Genomic DNA, 23,863 nt, shown 5'->3' with positions numbered 1-23,863 from the left:
TTATTCAGTCAGACTAGTAAGTAGGAGTTAGACTTAAGCATGTGCTTAAGTTGCCATGGCTGCAGAGGGTTACTTGTTAACATCTAGAATGTGGTTTTCGTTAACTGTTGATTTAATAAAATTCTAGTTATTGATTTTTTGCTCCTGATGACAATCCCTGTGCCAGACAAAGTTTGATCCAAGATTAATTTTGCAAAAAATAAACATATTTAATCTTATGTGTCATGTGGTCACTGTGAGTATACAAACTTGGAGTGTTGCTGATGCCTTCTCTGATGCACTGGTTCCTGTAAGAATTACCCTTAATTAGTGTAGTGGCTTTAATGAGAGCAGAGGTGAATTGGCTTATGCAGGCTGAGGATTAGGACCATCCACATTTGTCACCAGTTTGTTGCTTTGTCATTGTCCTCCTGTGGCAAATCTGAGACGGGGCTTTCAGGAGAGAAGCTTACAGCAGAGGAAGAAGCACGTTAGGCTCCTTTTGCCTAGAGGAGGTTTATGGTATGCTGAATGCATCCTTCAAGTGGTAATTAGTCATTTGTGCAATAAATCCATGCAGGAAGCTGAGAAGAGGTCTGCCCCACAGCTCCCTTTGGGTGCGGGACACTACTCTCCCATGAAGGAAGCTGATGCAAATACTACTGAAATTGTTAGAGACACAGCTGTGTTATCTCAGCAAGGATCATAGCACAGAGAAACAGGGACATGGTTCAGTGTTGTGGTCTAGATCTTATCGGACACATGGAGAACTGACCACAGCTTGGCAAATCACTGACAATGGCCCCAACAAAAAGTAGTGACAGTAGCCATTAAATGCTTACCTCAGAAGATTAATTAACTAATATAGGGCTAATTTTAAAGAAACAACAGCAACCACCTCATAGTTGTTTTATTTTGTAGAGGATTATTTCTAGAATATGGTTTCATGCACATGCATTCTCCCACATAATGAAACTTTGACATAGTTTATCCACAGAGGTGGGACAGAGGCAAATTTTAACTCTGGGAAGGGTGTGCAAGGGGAGATTATTTTCATGAAAACTCAGATGTGAGGTAGACATGAAACTGGTAAAGGCATATCATTAATTGTTGCTACACCTAACTTATGTTGTGCAGCCAAGGAGCTATTGCCTTTACAATATTTGTTATTAGTTCTGGAGATAAATGTGAGGCTGTTGACTTCATTAGTACTACTACCTGCAAATGAAGCGGACTGCATCCCTTGTTTGCTTGCTAGAAGTTAAGCACATGAAATTCAGGCAGAGACAAGTGTCTCCATTTACTGTTGACTTGGAGAACTGGAGTAACAAATTAGGTAAGAAGGCTAGGGTATAAGGGTCCTTTGCAGGTTTATATTACATATATGACTACTTTAATTTCACACCTGTGAGATTTGTGTCTTGCATTTTTCACTGGCCTAGAAACTAGTTTGTACTTGTGACCACACACAGTTTACAAAGATAAAATAAGGGAAATATTTTTATTTCCTAATTTTTGGAAAAAAATCCTTAATTGATGTAACACAGTTGAGTTGAAGATGATGTTCAATGCCAGAACTGGGACTGCAACCCAGGATTTTTGGTGGAGCACAGAGAAAGATGATCTTCTATTGGAAAGTTTGTGAACAAATTCTGAGGAGTAACGATAAGCCTGCAGATAATGTATGCAAATAATCAACCATCTTTTCTGAGGTATGTGGGTAGCTAGTGGAGATGATCTGAATCTGTGCTAGTGTGGCAGAAAAGGGATATTCTGAGACTGCTGATACCTGCCTGTGACAGCTGGGAATGACAACTGGTGACATCCACCTCCAGAGATTGCTGTATCTCTGGTAGAAAGTGGATTGCCATCCGATCTAGGTGTGACAGTGCTTAAAGGTTTAAAGTGAATTTTAGGATGGCTTTAAATGGGCATGAAGTGTGTCAGAGGAGACTATGGTGTGGAGCCACCAGTCCCTTATTTATATTCATATGTTTTGGATGTATACATTTTTCTTGATGGAGAAACCTCTAATTATACCAATGCAACTTTTGGTAGTGGAAATTTCCGATGCAGGTATTCATTCACTGCTGGACATGTTCTTTGATAAATCAGATGGTCTGAAAGTATCCTATAAAGAAGATGGCAAATTGGTTTGAGATTGCAAATTGTCTTGCACAGCAAAGTAAAAAAGTTCTTTGTTCTTCCCTAGGCCATGTGAGAGAAGAGTGGTCAAGTCTCAGTGGTGGGCTGGGAACCTGCTGTGGAGGTGCAGCAAGGTGAAGCACCCATAGCTGCTGGGTGCAGTTAAAGATGGATTTGTGGTATCCATCACTGAAGTAATTTCTTGGTATTTGCCAAGTTATATAAATAAAGCTGTACTGCAGATAAACAACATAATTTTTTCTGATCTTTCTTCTGTATCCCAAACAGTGCTCATAAATGATTTCAGGGTAGCTTGCACTTCAACGTCTTCATCCTCTGCTATTCATTGCTGTAGTGGTTTTGAAAATACTGACAATATGCTGACTTACACGTGCTGAGACTATAGACCCGATTGTTGTACTTCCGACTAATTGCAATAGCTTCTATCATGATTTTGTGAACTAAGAAAAATAATAGCATATAAGGATCAGAAAACCACAGTTAGAAAAGCAAAATCTGGATCCTCCAAAGGGATGTTGTGATCTGGAGGTGGTTATTCTCTTGTTATTTAGGTATAGCCAGCTCGGTATGAGTTCGGTCAGTACTTTAGCTCAATGAGAGACCTGCAGTTGAAAAACTGTTCGATGTAAGCAACTATTGTGCACTCAATTCTTTATAGGCTTTCCATAAATTTTTATAAAGCAAAAAAACATTCCATAGTTAATCAGTCCAATGGTTTTGAGTATATTCCCCAAGTTTAATACTTTCTTCTTTGTCCTCAAAAATAAGCTTATTTTTTAATTTTTTTTTTTTTGCATGTACTTGAACAGTTTTTGTACCCTGTGTTTTCTGTATCAACATTGCAATTACTTATTCTTGTCAAGAAGTACTTACAGTTGTGGTCATGGCCTCATTCAATGGATAACTGAACAAAAAACTGGTTACTTGTATCTGCAGCAAATTGATGTTTAAATCATACTGTAAAGCACATAGATAAACATTTAGTATTTAATAATCTGTTAAAATGAAATGCATTTTCAATTCTCAATCACTTCCTATCAAAATGAAAAGGTAATAAATGTCTAGATTTTATTTCCTACCCGCATCACTCTTAATAGACTGTGTTGGTAGCATCAGTTTTCTAGCAGTGACATCTTTTTGGGAGCAAGAGGGTCATATTAGGCAGTTGAGCAGAAGCTTTTGGTAACTGGATTTGGACAGTTAGAGTTTGTTCTGGGGTTCAAAGATGCTGCCCTTCTCTGCACTGCTACTTCATTACTTCTTTTATTTTTTTTTCAGTCTCCCTCTCCTCTCCCTTGTCCCCATTTGGAAAACTGAGTTTTAGAGGATATTTTAGGAATGATGGGGAACTATACTTGTGGCATATTCTTTTAGAACACGGCTCTATTTTTGTTTTCCCTCTTTCTCTTTAGCAGGTAGTCCAAGCAGAGGAAGGAAAGAAAGCTTTATATTTAGAATATTTGAAATGTATGTTGTCTTAGTTTTACTTGCTGTTGCACTCAAGGTCATTTCCTCCTTTGAGCTTTTAAATTTGAGAACCTGGATTTCTAAGAACATCCCATGGCTTGCTCCCTGAAAGCTGTTAGTGTTTCATGTCTTAAAAATGCTTCCAGAAACAAAGGTTAGGCTTATCTGCCCAGGTTTAACTATGTAGTAAATTACTTGATTATAAACAAACAAACCTGTGCTCACTCATACTGTGCTTGTCACAGTGAGAGCTCTGTAACCAAGTGCCTAGAAAGTTGGTTTGATTTTTAGATATCCTAAATTTAGACACCATATTGAAAATGTAACATCATATCTTTAATTGTATCTGTCTTCCTGCCATGGTTTTGATTTTCTATTGCCTTTTTTTTACTTGAGTCTTTTAACTTTTGGTTGTGCATAAAAGACTAATACTAACTTATTTGTTTTATAGGTACTAAGCCAAATGATCTACAACTGATAGTACCAATGTCAAGAATGGATGGGGAGCAAAATAAGAGAGATGAGGTTCATGAGAGTTTACAAACTGAGTTGAGAGAAGAATCCCAGAGAAATACATCAGAAAATGCTGGATGTGACTCTTCATCTCAGCAGAAAACAAGGCTTATATCAGATGAAATGTTCAGGGACCTTGAAAAGAAAAGAAAAGAGAATGGCACAAACAAAAGGGCACTGTCAGGATCACCAAACCTGGACATGGTTGAAGCAGACAAACCTGATAACGTCTCCAGAAAAAGAAAGCGGAATTCTTCAGAAGACAGGAAAGACAATGAAAGGAAATTGCACAAAAGTGTAGCTGGAGAAGGAAGTAGTGTAGTAGCTGGAGCTGTAGAGAAGGAAGGAATTGCCAGTTTTCTTGGTGATGACATACTTAATTCAAATTTCCTGTGCCAACATTGTGATTTCAAATGTGCTGATGGTGCCATATTGAAAATTCACAAGGAAAACAATCATTCAGAAGAGTTGCCTGCTGTTCCTATTAAGTTATCTTCTTCAGAAAAAATCAGTGTTGGCTATGCAGTTGGAAACATAGACAAAGGTCTTAAAGACAAAATGAGTGATCAGTGTTTACCTTCCTGCTCTGATATGGAAAAACATAAAGGAGAAAGCACCTCTAAGCAATGCAAAGACCAAACATGCCCTCACTGTAGCTGTAGAGCTGAATGTACTTCAACATTACAGATGCATGTTAAGCAAGAAAATGAGAAATCCAAGATATTTTGTTGTGATCTTTGTGGTTTTCAGAGTGCTGAGGAAAATCTCCTAAATGCTCATTTCCTTGGCAAGACGCACCTTCGACGCCAAAATCTTGCTGCACGGGGAGGATTTGTACAGATCCTGACAAAAAAATCCTTTAAAAGCCAACAATCTACTGCAAGTAGAGAGAAGAATGTCAGAACAAAACCTGGGACCAGTAAATTAAGTGCAAGAAGTGCTGATTCAAAAGAATTAAGTATTTGCAGTGGACTGAAAGGCTCAGAATTAAGTTTGTCTAGACAAAATGATGGCACTGAAGTTGTTGAAATGATACCATCTTCAAAAGTTCCCTCTGAAAAAGCAGATACTACAACAGAAGAAAAGTTGCTTTCCTCCTGTGTAGAAGGAAATTATGAAGTTTATGCTGAAAAACTAGAAATACCAGGACCTTCAGAAAATGTATGGCAGAAAACAGAACTCCCTTCAACTACGAAAAAGCTAGTTGGCAGTTTAAACATGACAAGGAGATTTAATAGAGTGAAACATAAAAGAAATATTGTCTTATTAAGGTCTTCATTTGGACAGAGTAACACTTTTAGGTTGAAAAGGCAGGTTAAGAGAAGGTACAGTCTGTTTGGTAAGAGAGGCAAGGTTGAAACTCAGAGAGTACACATGAAACATCTCTGTAGCACACAGGTTAAACCTGTTGATTCAAGCTTTATGTCACACATAGAATTAGAAACAGATGCTAAAAGTAATTGTAATATTGCTTCAGAAATTCAAGATCTTACTGAAGATAAGCCAAATACTCTTTCTTCCAGCACTACAGCTACTAAAGATTCTGACGATAAACTTACTTCTGGTCATGGTGTTCATACTTGCATTGATTGTGGTCATGTTTTTCCGAACAGAATAAGTTTGGAAAATCATACTGCAGAGCTTCATACAAAAAGGGTCCTGTTTCATTGTCAGGTGTGTAGCTATTCCTCTGGAGTCAGGGAAGACATAATGCAACACTGTCAGGACAGTAAGCACCAGATGGGTGGTTGTAACTTTAATTGTCAACTCTGTTCATTTAACAGCTTAAATGTGATCAGTCTTCGAAGCCATATGAGTGAAGTGCATAATCTGTCCCATAGTTGTCCAATTTGCATTCTTTTTTTTCAAACGGAAGAAGAACTGATAGACCATCAAAAAAATGAGAAACATGATGATTCATTATTTCAGCAAGCTACTCCATTGAGTAACAGTGATCAGACCTTGCAAGTGGTAACTTGTGCTGACTCAGTATCAAACAATAGCCAAAGAATTGCAAAGGAAATGGAAGTACCAATGAAAGCAAAAACTCCAGACTCTTCCTTCATAAATCATAGAAATGAACTAAAACATTCTGTCCTGAATAAAACCCAATTTCAATGTAAAAAGTGTTTTTATAAGACAAGATCTTCCACCGTTCTTACAAGGCACATAAAACTCCGACATGCACAAGAGTATCACTTTCTTTGCAAAGCTTGTAATCTCTACTCACTAAGTAAGGAAGGAATGGAGAAGCATATAAAAAGAAGCAAGCACCTTGAAAATGCCAGGAAAAACAATATTGGATTACGTTTTGAAGAATGTATTGAAAAGGTTTGCGTTGGTGTTGGTGGTATTAAAACAGTAGTGGATTCTTCCATTTCAGGGAGTGGGAATACAGAGTTAGATAAAGAAATTATACAGATTTCATCCTCTTCTGTAGAAAACATATCAAGAAATAAGGAATTTGTTCCACTTGAGCAAAGGGTTGGCAAAAATGAATTGGTTTTAACTAATGCATCCAAAAGAGGGAAAGCCAAAGGCACTATTTCTAGGACATGTACCCATTGTGGTCTTTTGGCCTCCAGTGTTACAAATTTGACTGTTCACATCAGACGAAAGCACAGTCATCAGTACAGCTATTTGTGCAAGGTTTGCAATTATTACACTGTGACCAAAGGAGATATGGAGCGCCATTGTGCAACCAAAAAACACAAAAGTCGTGTTGAAATAGAAGGACATGGAAAACAGAACTCCGAGATAATCGTTAGCCCTGATGGAGGTAATTTTGAATCTGTGAGCAAGAAGGTTTATAGTCCCACGACTGCCTTGTATGAACATGTTGAGGATGGTAGCCAGTCATCAGATTTGGAAAATTCTGTCTTAGACAATCAGGGAGTTGAGCAAGGAAATGCTGAGCTAGAAGTTGTGAATGCCAGTAGGCTGCCAGATCTGGAGCATACTAGCAATCCATTAAATATAAACCAATGTGTATCTCTGGAACCAGCTAGTGTTACTCAAGACAGCGACCCATGCTTCCAGAGAAGAGCGATGGCTGCAAATGATAACAAGTGTGTGCACTGCAGCTTCATTGCTCATTCTTCTTCTTCTTTATCGCTGCATGTGAAACGAAAACATACAAAACAATTTGAATACTACTGCATGGCTTGTGACTACTATGCTGTTACTCAAAGAGAGATGATTAGGCATGCAGCAACAGAGAAACATAAAAGTAGAAGAGAATCTTATGTTTATTCTTCTTCTGGGGAAGAAGCAAACACAGCAAATATCACTAAAGAAAGCACTGCTTTGTGTCCAGAGAAACACCATCACGGTGCAGGAGAACTGAAAACTAGTTTAGGAGAAACAAAGTGTACCAGTGACACAGCAGAAGGTAATCATCTGAGTAAAAGCTTAACTGAGTATACTGTCTTAGATGAAAATGCATCTCCAGGAATGTCTGAAGGCAGTAGTTCTGAAAATGCAGAAGTAGGTAAACTTGAAGAGGAGCCTACAAATGGTGGAGAAAACCTTTTATTGGAAGGATTCCAGCAAACTCCTCAGAAAGATAAAGTTGTTAAACCTGACAAGGATGTATCAGTTGAAGAGGCAGGTACTTGTGAGTTGCAGAAAAGTAGGCATGGTCAGGAGCTTCTGAACTCAAGTGATGACTGCACCGCAGAAAATACATCAAGCAGCACAAACTTGAATTTGGGAAAAGGCGAGCAAAGCTTGGAAGCAAATGGAGAGAACTGTGAAGTAGAGTGTAGAAATGCAGACATTCTCAAAAAAACCTCAATGAAAAAAAGTAACCCACTTACGCCAATTCTTGCAGAAACAACTAGTGCAGTAGAGCAATCAAATTTTGCTGGAAACATTGGAGAAATGATACAAAATACACAGAGTTTAGAGGGTGACAGAAGTTTCAAAGAGGATCCTACTGGGGAGGAGGAAGAAGCCCTTATGGAAGCACAACATGAAGTAGAAGTAACTATAAATAACAATGTTTGGGAGGCAGATGGCTCAACAGCTGAGGGCATGCAAGAGAGTAGCAATGAGGCTTCAGGAGCAGTTATCAGTGCTGATGATAAAGGAAAGGCAATGCAAAATTTTGGAAAGTTTGATTCTTCTATAGTGCGGTTACAAAGCCATCAGGATGGGGAGGCCACTGACCATTCTGCTGAAGGACAGATATCAGGTGGAGTGAAAGCTAGCGAGCTCACAGTGAAAGCAGACTCCTCACCCAGTGGTGGAAAAAAGAAGAAGTCAGAAGGAATCTCCCTTGGGGAATCGACACGTATTCGCTGCGATGACTGTGGCTTTCTAGCAGATGGCTTGAGCGGACTAAATGTTCACATAGCCATGAAACATCCTTCAAAAGAAAAACATTTTCATTGTTTACTCTGTGGAAAATCATTTTACACGGAGAGCAACCTTCACCAGCACTTGGCCAGTGCTGGGCACATGCGGAATGAGCAGGCAAGCGTGGAGGAGCTGCCTGAAGGAGGCGCTACCTTTAAGTGTGTGAAGTGCACAGAGCCCTTTGATTCGGAGCAGAGTTTGTTTCTCCACATCAAAGAGCAACACGAAGAGCTGTTGCGGGAAGTGAATAAGTACATTGTGGAAGACACTGAGCAAATAAACAGGGAGAGGGAAGAGAACCAAGGCAATGTCTGCAAGTATTGTGGGAAGATGTGTAGAAGTAGCAATTCCATGGCCTTCCTAGCTCACATCCGTACCCATACAGGTATGGAAAAACTCTCTTTGCAAGTGGTCTTTCAAACAGAGTGAATTATACTACTGGTCTTTTTCTGCTTGTTCATCTCTTTAACATTTCTTATGAACTGGCATTCATATCAACTGATGAGCCCCAGATGAAATTCAGAATTACCTAGAGGGGTATGAAAATACAGTGATCAAAGTTGAGAAAATGTAAGAATGTTTTAAGTGCAGTCACCCTTCTGTTTTTTTTTATGTTTCATAGAGAGAGATTTCCTTCCCTTTAATCTAAATTGTAACTATTAATTTGTTCTTAAATTTATATAATGAAGCAGTGGTGGTGTGAGAGAACAATTAGCTTTTCTTTCTAATTTCCTCTTCCTCGCAGTTGTTTAATATCCAAATTGTTTATTCAGTTTATTCAATTCAATTACACTTTTAGGAATACGTAATGGTTAATAATAGACTTTTGATATTACATCATTCCTAAATAAATACCAATAAAAAGCATCAAGAGGTTCTTGTAGAAATAAGTTGCAGGAACTGGAATCAGCCAGCCTTTTTGGAAGGTAGTATGTAAGACTGATGTGATACACAGGGATGTAGCATCTGATTTAGTTTCTGTGCTGATCACACTTTCAATTCATTTTTATGTTTAATTTTAAGTGGAAAATTTAAAAACATTTTTGTAGAAAAATGCATAAGCTGCAGTTCTAAATTTATGTAAAAATTCACTGCGATGTTTCTATAAACCTGCCATACATTCTTTATTTTAAATAGACAGCTTTTCTAAATCACTGAGCTCTGCTTAGACAAGTGGTGTCTCCATGGTTGAATTTATGAGTGGATTTGAATAATAAATTCACATTTCAATGAACATATTTTCATTAAAACTGTAAGGTTTATTTTACTGTACTTTTAAATAATGGCTTATTATGGAAGCTATAGTTTAAATTCATGCAGTATTTGAAACTTAGTGCATGGTTACAAGGAAGAGAACAAAAAGGTAAGAAAAATGAAACATAAAGGAATGGTAATTCCTGGTATACTCCTAAAATAGTTTTTTAAGGTTTTTTATGAAAAGGCAAGGGCATGACTGGACCACAAAGTTTAAAATTAATCTTGAGGAACACAGGCATTGTATTTCAAACCTTTCAAAGTATTTTACTATAGCTGCAGTATTCATGTATACCAGTAACTCATATACTTAATACTTTCAGCATTACTTCTGTCCTGTCAATAACGTAGTTATCTGTATTGCTTCAGCTAATATCCAACTTTGAATGCAGTGTTAAGTCTTTAGAGGGACGCCTCTGTTCACACGGTCAAAACAGCTGTATAAGCCCTTAATATGCCCTCTTATGGCAGATAAAACGGAATAAAACTAAGGGGGAGGATGCTAATGGAGCTCTCTTTAGAATTCTTTATGCAACTGTCTGGTCAAGACATGTTGCTTATAATTGATGTGTCCATTACTTGAATTCTCTTGTAATTATAGTCAATAAGTCTTGTAAATGTGTTAAAGCTCACTAAAAGCATACAAATTCAAGAACAGAGTAAGGCTAATAATTTAAAATAATCAATGTAGGCATTTCAGCACTTAATTTCCCTTGTGTGTTGATAGCTGATCATTCTTAATCCATTAAGATTTATTTAGTCGTTTACAATGCAAAATAGGTTTGCACTGGTCACTTGTGCCATTTGAAAATGTCCACCAGGTTAAGTGCAGAATGTAGTCCATTAGTCTTCCTTGACTATATGTATTAATTGCATTTAAAATCAAGTTAATGTGGATGTGAAAGTGAGGTAACTATCAATATATGACAAAGCAACCCTACTTACGTAAGTTACATCATTGATTGTAACATTTAGTAAAAGTTAGTGTACTTTTTAACATCTTTTGTGTAGGTCTTATAACGAAGTATATATTTATTGTGCTTTTGGATGGCCCTAAATATGCAAAGCAGTTAAAGAATACATTTCATTTTGCAAGTCATTTTTTGGTGGTGCTTCCAGAGGGTGGTATAGATGGGTTACAGTTAGAGTTTTATCTGCCCTCTTCCTCATGGTACCTTTAAAGGAAGTGCTTTTTTTATGCTTTGCTTATTCACATAAATAGTAATATGGATACTTTTATTAATAGTTTATGGGAAGAAGGCTTTCTCTTCCAATCCGTATTTTCATATTTGTGATTTCCTTGGTGTCTTATAGAATCTTTTTTTTCTCAATCTGTATCATAATGGATGCAATTGAATGAGAAACAGATATTTTTGAGTTATTGGGAATGGTGGCAGAGGAAACTGACATCCACCGACTATATATACAATGGCATACAAATGCATACAGCATTTCTAGCTTCCTATATGTACCAGGGTAACACCAGGTACATAATATAATCAGAGCTGAACGTTTTCCCAGTTATCATTTTGATTATGTGCTTTCAAAAAAAACCCCAAAATCTTTCTTCAGCATCCAGATGTGCATACGTGTGTTTCTAAATGTGTATAAATGTAAACATAACCAACTCTCTGCCTTTTTTTTTTTCTTTATTATTTTATTTTTTTATTTATTGAATAATTGGTGATGGTTTGGGGCTGAGGTGGGAGGGAAGGGAAAGTTGTAGAAAGATACAACTAATGATTTCCATTAAATAATGTTTCAAAATACCATTAAATAATGTAGGAGATTTTCACATTGCAAATGAGAGGGAAGCTTTGCTAGAGAGGAGATAACAAGTAAGTCCATCACATGTTGACAAGTGAAAATGAGGAAGTGTAAAGAAAAATAAAAGGAGTGGTGGAGGTGGAAGACTTTTTAGTTCACAATTGATGTAGGTCCCATAAACTTAATTAACAATCAACATATGAGGAAAAAAAATCACCTGCAACCATATAATCTTTGTTTCATTTCTCATCAGATTTTTCAGTTAATGGAAGGTTTACCCAATGTAAGTGTTCTTATGTCTTAAACATAGGAGGACATGGTATGATGATGTTTTGTGTGGCTCTGCTTGCTTTGCATTGGGCCTGAACTAGAAAAACATCTATGCCTGCAGGTGCAGATAATGTTGCCTTTGGCTGGCTTAAAGCTGAGGCAGTGAATTTTTTTACAGTTTTGGGTCTCTAGTGTCTTAATGTAAAAAGAAGCATGGACAGCAGGTCCAGGGAGGTGATTCTCCCCCTCTGCTTTGCTCTCATGAGACCCCACCTGGAGTATTGTGTCCAGTTCTGGAGTCCCCAACACAGGAAGGACATGGAGCTGTTGGAGTGAGTCCAGACTAGGGGCGCAAAGATGATCAGAGGGCTGGAGCACCTCTCCTAGGAAGACAGGCTGAGGGAGTTGGGGTTGTTCAGCTTGGAGAAGAGAAGGCTCTGGGGGGACCTTCTTCAGTACCTGAAGAAAAGCTAGGGAGGGACTTTTTACAGGGGCATGTAGTGAGAGGATAAAGGGGAATGGCTTTAAGTTGGAAGAGGGTAGATTTCCACTAGACATTAGGAAGAAATTCCTTAGTGTGAGGGTGGTGAGACACTGGAACAGGCTGCCCAAGGAAGTTGTGGATGCCCCCTCCCTGGAAGTGTTCCAGCCCAGGCTGGATGGGGCTTTGAGCAACCTGGTCTAGTGGGAGGAGTCCCTGCCCATGCAGGGGGGGATTGGAACTAGATGATCTTTATGGTCCCTTCCAACCCAAACCATTCTATGATTCTATGAAAATTAGGATTATGAACTCTAGTTTGTTCTGTGAAACTGTAGCATGGTTTGGGTCTGTCTGACCTGAACTCTTAAATTTAGTCTATTTTCAATTTGGTGAGGGTTTTTGTTTAGTTTTGGTTTTTTGGTTTGTTTTTTTTCCCCTCCTCTTTTACTTTTTTCTTGCCATTTCTTTTGTTAGGAGCCTTACTGCTACCATCAGAAAAGGTACTCTTTGTTTCCATGCCATAATTGTGGGTAAAGTAATTCTCTGGCTTTTTTTTTTTTTTTTTTTTTTAAAGTAATTTGGTTAGGAAAGATGCTATATTGAAAGATTTTTCTCATTTTTCTGTGAACTAAAAGCCAAGTGTGAATCCAATAGTATCACATTAAACACAGAACATGAGAACCATTAAAATCTGTGATAATATAAGTATGGCCAAGAAATGGTTAATTGCTTCAACATTGTTTCAGATAACATTATTGTAAATATAGATTTTTTGCCCCATTAGTTTAACTCCTAGTCTAATGTCTTAATTTTAAGCATAAAATTTTGGGTTGTTCCATCCAAGAACATACTGGAAGAAATTTGGCACTAGCAACCTGGAAGGGACATGCCCTGCTTTTTTTTAGGTGATAAGTACTGACTGGAGCCTGCCAGCACTTGAATTTTCATGGGGTTTAAATGGAGATGTTAACAGATATTCAGCTGAGAAATAAATAAATAAACCTCAAGGCCTCAGTGATTTTTGGATGAGAGCAGTCAACAGAATAATACATTTCTATATTGTCAGCACACTGTATCTACGATTGGTCTGAACTTGAGCTTTTCATAAAGGAGTCATGTAAATGGAAAATAGCAAAGGTCTTGTATGGAAGCTCTGCGGGACACCTGCAGTAACAGAATGAGGAACAAATTTACAATTTAATCAGTAGGAGAGAAACGAAGGGGTCATAGGATTGAATCCACCTAGTATTTTAATAAAATAAAAGCAGTATAAACAACAATAGATTTAAAAAAATCCTCTCCAACTGTGGCCTTGATGTTATTAATTATGCAATTAATCTTTAAGATCGTAAGTTAAAACTTCAACTTTTAATACTCTTTTACTTAATGCAAATACAGGGGTTTTTATTTGCATAGGTCTCTTTATAGAATGCAGTGTTGATTTGAAATGTCACCAAATTAATGATTAATTTAGTTTTATCAGGATCATTTAAATAAACTGGGGTTTTTCAGTGTGATTGATAGAATGTGATTGGTGTTAGCTGCAGTCTCAACCTGCTTTTGACATTTAAACATATAAAGCTGACTAGATATAACCATTCAGGTGCTAAATATATTTTACATCTACTTCCAACAGTAGAAATGGAAGTATTAAGAGATCTGGCTTCATTGTCATTGAACTGTGAAATATTCAACCTTGTCTGCCCGTGCTTAGTACTGTTGACTTTTTTATTTCATTCAGAAGATTAAAATTAAATGCTTCATTTTTCATCAGCTTTTGGGAATTAAATTGAAATTTAAGACTCAAAAATTTTTTTCTAAGATCCTCAATTTCACCAGTGGATTCTTGAAAGATAGTCTTTTCAAGGGCAACACAAAAATGTTCATTGATCAAGTATGATAAAGCACAACGTTTTTCCTATCAGAGCTTCAGAGCTCTTTATGTATATTTATTAAAGATCAGGTATTTCATATTATGTGTAACTGTACTGGAATAAGTACTTTACAAAACATATACTAAATATAATATGGAGACTCCATGACCATGTTGTACTTACTTTTAACTGCAGCTGTATGAGTTTGATTTATCGATTTACGGACTTAGTGGTCAGAAATTAGTGCTACAGTATGCTTTAGACTGGTGTTGTTGTGCAGTAATGTGGGGACAGACATATGCCAAATTTAACAGTAATTTTTTCAGTAAAAAAAAAAAAAAAATCCATCCTGAGGAGAGGTTCACTGCTAATTAAGACAGACAAATAATTTTACTTTCTGCTAAACTGATGTGATACCAGAAATAGGTGGATACTTCCTTGGATAAATAATTTCAGAGTTCTTTGGTCTGCAGTAGACGTTTAATATTAAAGTTTGTTCTTGAAATAAATATTAGCCAAAATGTCAATACTTCTGGTTTGCAGAATAATCATAAATTCTTGACCATAAAACAGTCATAAAGGCATAATATTTTACCCACTGTATATTCATACATTGCATGTCATTACAATAGCTAGGTGATGAATCATTTTCTGTGTGTGACAGAACAAATCTGAAATACCAGTGCTAATGTGAAATCTCTTCAAAGTCAGAAGACTTGTAAAATGACTTTACTTTAAATATATTTGCTTAAAAAATATGTACATTTTGCAGTTTGCACTATATCAATCCACTTTGAACTGTTACCTGAGTTTCAGCATCTGGAAATGGGGAAAGGTGTAGAACAATTTTTGCTATCTTGTTGAAAGGTTATCTACTACATTGTCTTTTCACTTTCAGATTTTGTGGGTTTTCTAATTAAAAAAGGAGTAAATTATTATTAAAGGTTAAAAGAGTAGTTGCCATGATCTTGAACTTGAGGATACTTTAATGAGCAATGTATAGGCTATACCATCTGTGTCCTGGAAGTTCTAAATTTATGTATAGGATACTTTTTTGGTTAGCCAAAAATCTCAAATAGGTTAAATGTGGGCTAAGCTTTTTAAAAGGTTATTTTTTGCCATGATTTTTTATTTTTTTAACCGTGGGTAATATATTATTCTAATTCAACTCGTATCTTATGCTAAATTTTACTTAGGATCAAAGCCATTCAAGTGCAAGATATGCCACTTTGCAACAGCTCAGCTCGGAGATGCCAGGAACCATGTCAAGAGGCACCTTGGGATGAGGGAATACAAGTGTCATGTCTGTGGGTGAGTAAATTGAAATAGTCCCCACCACAGTTAACCAGGAGAAGAGTGCAGGATATACATTGTTTCAGAATTGAAAACTGTGATGTGAGCAAGAGTGGCTAAAATTATGCATGCATATCCTCCTTTCCATTGTTATGGTAAATTCCTTAAATACAGTTATGACATTCTTTTCCCACTTCTAATCCTGCACTGAAGATGAGCAATTTTATGGGCTACAAGGTCAATTTGAACCTGTAATCTGTAAATTGACTAAATTATAGGATGTTCATTCACATTGCCAGGGAGAACTGTAAATTCCATTTAAAGACATAAAAAATATATAATATAGACTTTACTGTGTGGGGTTTTTTCTTCTGCAATACTGTTATAATTTTAGTACCATTAACAGATTTCTGGACTCCATTAGGTTTTCATTCTTTACGAAAACAAAACAGAAGACTGATTTTTCAAACAAACAGTTCTAAAATATTGCAGGCATAAGACTTTAAAAATAAATTGAAGTCTTCTGTATGCTTGTGTTCTTGTTTGTTACCCAAAAAATCTTGTTTTTCTTTTTTACTTAATCGTTATTTCCTCAGAAGGACTGTTCATAATGTTTAATTGTCCTTCAAGTGTGTTGCATTTAATAGGAAGCATTGAGACTCCTTAATGCAAAGCTAATTAATTTAGCAGAAATGTTTAAAAGGTTTTAAAATGCCATGGCATATATGGTACATCATAGGACATTCCAACTTGGGTTTTAATACCCCAGTTCTGATTAAAAATATATTTTAATGTTATTAAGCTGGAGAAATTAACTAATATTTGCATCAAATAAAAACATTTTACTCAGAACTATGTAAGCTGCTGTAGTGGTCTTATGGCTAGTGTGTAGAACAGCACTGGTTCAATTAGATGATGCAGTGCACACAAGAATGGTGTGGTGTGATGTTGGGGATCATATTCAGCAGGAGGGGTTTTTTTAGCCTTAGTCTACCAATCTACTGCAGGACAAAGTGAGTTACACATTTTAAAGGACAAGTGAATCTTCAGCTGAAGATGCAGCTGAGTGATTTTCACTGATTCATCTCTCTGTTTTTCAAATAATTTTGCATGCAGCATTATGAGATACTCTGGACGCTGTTACTCCCTTAAGAAAATTAATTGCTGACTTCTTGGAACAAGAAATAAAAATGTATGAGCCTAATTCTTAAGTCCACGGATTATCAGTAGAATAACTTGTTCTTATTTTGCAGCATGTTTAAAATGAACATTATGCATGGCAGTCTATTTTATGATGTATGAAAAATCTTATTTACTATCTCTCCTATATGAATTGCTGAGAATTTGGCATGGAAGATAGTTAATGACTATAGATCCATAAAACTGTTTAGTCAAGGCTAAGCTCGGTTCTTTAGAAGTTGTCAACAAACTCGACAATGGTTCTTTATTCAATTCCCTTTTAACTGAAACTGAAAAATCATCATATTCATTAACTATGTTATCGTGAGAGGAAAAGTAAAAAAAAATATCTCAAAATAGCTAACACCCTGTCTTTTATAAAAGGAGAATTAAAAGTATTAGGATTTGGCACAGCATCTCATTTTTTTCAAAAACTTATTCCTTCACTTGAGGATTGACATGTTCTTAGAATCTCTCTCAGAAATTACACAACTCTTGGTTGCAATTCATGATGGTAATGCAAGAGAGCAAGCAAAACATGTATGAATTATTTAAACTGTGGATTTGAATGTTAGTTATTTTGCTAAGCTGATTGCAACTTACTTTATGTTGCTGACATGTCATCCCTGGTAGCCAAGCAGGTACTCATTTTCCATTTCTGTGTAGTGTATAACTAATTTTCATCAACAATGTGAAGCTGTGCTATTTAGATGTGGCAAAACAATCACCTGAAGAGACATACACCACAATACCCTGTGCTCACAAAAATCTCATTTGTATACCTGTTGAAATAACCCTCACATTTCACTTAATGTGCACCAAAAATGTATTTGAAGAATTATTCATTAACATTGATTTAATTGGAAAAGACATTTTTGCACTGTAGCTAAAATTGAGCAGGATTTGAAGGAGGAATGACCAAAGCAGTTTGAACTGTAGTCCAAATAATGAATATGCCATCCTTAAATGAGAAGAAGAGAAAAAAGTGTAATAGCCTGTGCTGTATTTCTGCTATTTTAATTGAAAGGATTAGGGAGTGTGTAGGTTAAAAAAATAAAGTAGCAACATAAAAAAAAATAAATTGCTAGGATTGGCTATCGGATTAGTGGCACTATAGAGCATTGGTACATTAACACCACTGACAATGTCAATTCATTATCATTGATGGCTAAATAATCTTAGAAATGCTCAGTGGACCTATTAGTTCCTGAACATAAGCAGCTCATGCTGCATTTCTTCATTAGCTTTAATTGCTATAAATTTTACCTTTTTAAAAATCATGCTTTAAAAGGTGAAGTGATCTTTCAGGAACATTAACTCTGTAATTTTGTCACAAACAGAAGGTCCCGCACTATGTTTTCTTTTCTGCAGTAGTTAATATTCTATCCTCTGACTTTTAGATTTAGATAATAAGCCCTCTGCTAGTTGTGAGGATAAATTGTGTTTCAAAAGCTTTTGAATCTGCTTGGGCACTTTTTAAAGGTGAAATGTCAGTGCAACATTGTGGCATAGTATGGTCTCAAAATACCACTTTTTGTTTGACAAAAATCTCTGGAAATGGTGTTTAAGAATGCAAAGCGAAAGCTGTATCTGTGCTTTTGTTTTAGGAAGCATTTACTCTGTCTCAGTTTTCCAAATGATCCTCATATTTACATGATACAAAGTACACAATATATAATTCACTTAGTTGTTGAAAAAGGCAGTAATTTTGCTGTTTTGCTTTATTTTTTTTTTAATTGAAGCTCAGGGTTTGTTTTTCTTCAGCTGCACAGCAGAAACTACATGACATAGAAATTGGACACTGCTAACGTTTTAACATTTGGAATAAACCCTCTGCTACTCATTTCCTTATCGCAGATGTGTGTTAATTGTTTTCTTTTCCATAGCAATGGATGTAAAGTATATGCCATTATTTCTGAGGTAGTATCTATTTTCTGCAGGTAGCAAACTGCTGCATATTTAAATTTCATTTTTGAAAGTCTGGCTTTGAAATTGGCTGATATCCTGGGTTAGATGAGCAAATCTTGGTTGCCCAGCATTTAAAATTTTTGTTTCATTTGCCTGGTGAAATGCAGTGAAAAGGCTTATTGTGCACTTTTCAAATGTTATGCCTCAGGTAGAACATGAAAAATGCATTGTTCTGCACTTGAGATTTTGAACAGAATATATAGGCAAGGTTTGATTTAAAAGTGCATCTACTCTTCCTTTGCCTTTTCCATGCCTTTGCTTTCAGAAACAGAATTTTTGCGGAGGTACTTACATGTTTCAAATAAGAATGCCTGCTTCTTTTTCTTTTTCTCTCTTCTTTATGACTTCTTAAAAATCAACTGAGGAGGATGGGTATAAGGTAGGTTTAGATTTTTAGGAAAACATGCACATAAACATTTTTTATTATCTTCTTAAAAATTGAATGGACATTTGTAGTAATGTCTTCATTATGTTTTATTCCGTCTATAGTATTCCATATATAGTAGCAAAGTGCTCTAAGGAACAGAAGTAAGTACATGTATACACAAAGGAATGTGGAATGGAGTGGAAAAGGTTGGGGTTTTTTTTCCTGTATAATGCTGAAGTAGTTTAGTAGTTTTTTTTTCTTGTGGGGTGGTTTTGGTTTGTTTGGGGGTTTTTGTGGGGTTTTTTGTTGTTTGTTTGTTTTATGCTTTGTTTTGGTATTTTGGTGAATGGAGGTATTAAGCTTTTTTACTTTCTGCTCCTCAGTTCTTGATTTTCTTTCAAGGTCCTTTTCTCAGTTAATTCTGGAGTCGCTGTAAGACGTTCTGCTAAATAAGTGTTTGCCTAAATTTGGCTATTTTTAAAGCCTCAAATAAACAATCTTTGAGGAGAGTTATAGTGTCCCAGGCATGGAAATAACTTCACTTTTGCTGCTGTTGTTAATGCTAGGAATAGTTCAGAGATCTTAATCTGTATAAAGTTCAGTATTTTAATGACAGTGGTTACTTTGAGAATATTTAAAGAAAAATACTTGCCTATATTGAGTATAGTGGCTAATAGATCTTTGTACTTTATAGATAAGAATGTGCTTTGACTGGCTGCATCAAAAAATTGGCTGTATTCCCATGTGTTTTGTTCTAAAAAATCTTGTAGATTTTCAGATTTTTTAAAACTGATTACTGTTAATGTCAGGCTACTTTTAGTGAAAGCCTGCTCTTAAAATTGCTTTTAGCAAGGAAAAAAGACTTATTCATAAATTTATTGGTAGGAGCAGGAAAAACATCATATTTTCAAGGATGCCTTAATGTACTGTAATATAAATTAATTATTTATACTTGTGCAGTTTGGGAAATCTTAAATAGAAAGTTGCTACTCTAGTAAAACTATTTTTGTGTGGTATTACCTGGTTTTTGTGCATTAGAAGGGATCTCTGTGTAGATGATTATAATGTCACTTTCTGACCTTTGCAGCTTGAATAATTGTAAATCATTGCTTCATAACGTGTCAGAGAATGTCTGTACTAGGCAATTAAATGGCAGAATATAATAGACCAAATTATTGCCTGTCATGTTTTCAACAACACAGTTAGTATTTGAGTTACACTTAATCATTACGTGCATTAGCAACTTCATTGGAATCCAGCTTCAGGCTGAGCATGAAATACATTACATTATTTAAACCTCTAATGGTAGAAGTCATTTATTTGTGTTGAAGTGTACAACATGCAGAGTTTCATAAAGCAAGGAACACTTGAGAGCTTAATTTATCCAAATCAAAGTCTAAATGCAGATAAACACAAGTGGCAAAAATTAGTAATTTTTATAGGCTGGAAATATTTAAAAATACATGGTTATGGATAATTGTAGGCAGCAGGAATAAATTAAAATAACTATTTTTAGTTAGTTCTGAGAACTAAAACTGTTATACACCTAAATCATCAAATGCATCATGAAATTGCATTTTTTAAGGAACAATTAACTACACACATCATACTAAGATGTGTTGAAACAAAAAGTATGTATTTACTTCAGCTGTTTAGATCAGAGATAAGTTCATGCAAAATGACTGTTGAGGATCCAGCTATTCTGCGTTTCTCTTTTAACTATTTGGTCCTATCATACACTTGGGTCTATGTATACCTCAGTAACGAAGATGATGTTGAACCTATATAATAGCTTTCCAAACTTGCAGACACTCTTGGAAAAATGAGTAAGAAAATACTAGAAAAAAAAGTGGAGTAAGGTAACATATGTGTTATATTATCTTGCCAATTTTTGTTCAGTTATCTATAATTTTATTAGATTTGAAAACCTGACCTTCAGTACATATTCTCTATTTTTACTATTCAAGAAAACTCCTTGAAATGGAAGCAATTTACCTTTATTCAGAAAAGCTCCCGGCATCTTTAAACAGCTGGTACGGATCCTACAGTGTGTTGCATGAGACTCTCTTGGTCTGGAAGTCTGCCATGGAGTTGGCTGGAGTTAAAACAAGTTAGTGGGAGACTTGGGTGCAGGTGGTGTGAGAACTCTTTTGTTTGAGCCTGCTATTACAATTGATAAAGAAAATCAAGACCAACTTTGTAACTTAATTAAACGTGCTTTCAGCAATTTGTATGATAATTTCATAGACTTATAGAACGGTTTGTGTTGGAAAGGACCTTAAAATCATCTAGTTCCAACTCTCCTGCAAGGGCAGAGACACTCTCCCACTACACCAGGTTGCTCAAAGACCCATCCAACCTGTCCTTGAGCAATTCCAGGAATGGGACACTCACAGCTTCTTTGGGCAACCCATTCCAGTGTCTCACCACCCTCACAGTAAAACATGTATTGCTTATGTCTAGTCTAAATCTACCCACTTTTACTTTAAAGGCATTACCCTTTGTACTATCACTATGTGCCCTTGTAAAAAGTCCCTCCCCAGCTTTCCTATAGGCCCCTTCAGGTACTGAAAAGCCCCTATAAGGTCTCCCTGGAGCCTTCTCTTCTCTGGGCTAAACAACCTGAACTCTCTCAGCCTGTCTACATGGGAGAGGTGCTCCAGCCCTCTGACCATCTTTGTGGCCCTCCTCTGGACTTGCTTCAACAGCTCCATGTCCTCTTTGTGTTGAGGGCTCCAGAACTGGACACAGTACCCCAGCTGGGGTCTCACAAGAGCAGAGTAAAGGGGGAGAATCACCTCCCTTGACCTGCTGGCCACGGTTCTTTTGAGGCAGCCCTGGACACGGTTGGCTTTCTGGCCTGCAAGCATGCATTACCAGCTCATGTTGAGCTTCTCATCAACCAACACCCCCATGTTGTTCTCCTTTGGATTATAATGATTTAGTCGTACTTGCTGAAGAGAGAACATATATAAGGGGCATAGTTGTGAGAGTATATGTTAATATTTGAATTGGAGATAGCAGACTAATATCTGTGCTGCATGCAATCTAATTAAATACATTTCCACATGGTAATTACCACAATGTACAGTGGTGTGACTCTGATATGTACGGCATGTGTAACTAGTGTTTAGACAATTTTTATTTTTTAACTTAACTGTAGATTGCTCTGATGTTCAGGATTTGTGTCTTTCTGTTAGGCCACAGGCACCTTGCTCTGAATGTGTCCTCTGAGAGCAAGTGGCCTTCTCTGTCTGCACAGGGAGAGTTTGAGCCCTTTCCTGCAAAGGCAGGAGTTGTGACTAATGTGAAATGGGCTGATGGTGCAAAAATGGGGGTTTAACAGTGTTAAGGCAAGTGGCAATCCTAAAATTCAGTATACCTACTGAAAGAGACATCTGTCCTTGTAATCCATGATTTAGAAAGATTGGCCTAAGCGTTGAGAGAGAGAGTATTAAAAACTGCCTTCTGTTGGTAGAAAGAGGTGGTTTAAAAGTTGATTTGGTTTGGGTTTTTGAGAGAGAAGACAGCCTGAGAGTTTTTTGGTGGGGTTGTTTTATTGATAGCCTTATTTGCATGGTTTGGATTTATAGCCAGAGTTGAGAAAGTTTACATTTGCTTTATTTTTTTTTGAATTATTTATGTGTCAGAATTGTATCAAGCTCCTGATTCAGCTGTGATTTTCCTTGGTGACTTTAGTAACTTCACTTTATAATTTAGGGGATAAATAATTGAGCCTAATCTTTATCAGTGAATATCTCTTCCCTAGTACTACAGGATTCGGTAAGAGAAGTGGGATGTTACCCAAAAAGAGAAAAAGTAGACTGTGATTTATGTGTTATACAGTTTAGCTGTAAGTTGTTGGAATGTCCTCAATTTTAACTGAATTTCATCTATAAGAATTGACTGCTGAATCAATCTCTTGGGGTGTCTGTTGTTTTTTTTTTTTTTCTGTCCAATTTTACTTGCATCAAATGTATTACCGTAACGTACCTTCTTCAGTAGTTACTGCTCAATTCCTTGGAACTCCCCAGCATCTCAGAGGATGTGGCGTGCAGTGCATCCACATCTTCTTTCACGTTTAAATTGTCTGTTTAAAAACCTTAACTTTGTTTTTCTTTCCAGTGATTTTTCCTCCTGTTTGCACTGTAATCACTGGAAATTGTGTTTACTGGGTTTAGTACAAGCAGAATCAAGCCTATAGATTTTAAGCACTTCAGGACAATTAATCTTACTTTCTGGGTTTATTACAACCTTGGGCACTTTCTTGAGACTCGGCGATTAGTTTCCTAAGATAGAACTGGCTTCTCTAGAAAATTTGTGTCTCAGTAAATTCGTGTTTTGGGTATCAACAAATCTAAATGGTAGCAATTGGAAGAGCTGACCAGCTTCTGATTTCATTTTAGTCTTTCGAGCTGTGGTGTGTTGTCTTTCATCCTGTTTTTCTTACTGTAATTCACACTCCCATTAACCAGACAGATTATAGTAGTTACACTCACTACAGATGGAGAGAGAAAGCAAAATCTCTCTTTATGGGCTAAAGTCAAGTAAATACATGTCACAAATCTTTTGAACTGTGACATGATTGTCAGCTGTCCCAGTGCCTTGGTAGGTGTTTTGACGAGAACAGGTTTAAAAACAACTGATGATGGCAGCTGAAGAAACTAGGTTTCTATCATCCCTGATAGCACCAATTTCTCTAGTTTACCATGCTTAAAAATGATATAATGTAGGCAGTACGAAGTACATACAAAACAAGTAGGCTTGTCAAAATGAGCTTTCACTTTGTCTTGTATTAGAAACCAAGTGATCCTCAAAAAAATGTTTGTCTGTCATCTTGTATCCTGTTTGCTTTATGCCAGTTTGCAGCATAATTGTATTCCTCCCCCTTCCAACCCCTCCCCTTTGTTGTTCCTTCTCAGCTAG

General features: G+C 36.5%; 1 protein-coding gene across 1 annotated transcript in view; it reads left to right on the top strand.

The window, feature by feature from the left end:
• ZNF407 (zinc finger protein 407) overlaps positions 1-23,863 on the top strand; it is a 343,393-nt gene that overhangs the window by 25,448 nt on the left and 294,082 nt on the right. The window contains exons 2-3 of the mRNA XM_051612571.1: positions 4,064-8,869; positions 15,327-15,441. Coding sequence (XP_051468531.1) covers positions 4,099-8,869; positions 15,327-15,441 — 4,886 coding nt within the window. The 5' untranslated portion in view covers positions 4,064-4,098. The remainder of the gene's footprint in view (positions 1-4,063; positions 8,870-15,326; positions 15,442-23,863) is intronic.

Source organism: Apus apus, chromosome 2 (genome assembly GCF_020740795.1).
Source record: "Apus apus isolate bApuApu2 chromosome 2, bApuApu2.pri.cur, whole genome shotgun sequence".
NCBI classification, from domain to species: domain Eukaryota; kingdom Metazoa; phylum Chordata; class Aves; order Apodiformes; family Apodidae; genus Apus; species Apus apus.
This window is presented reverse-complemented; position numbering and strand designations above follow the sequence as displayed.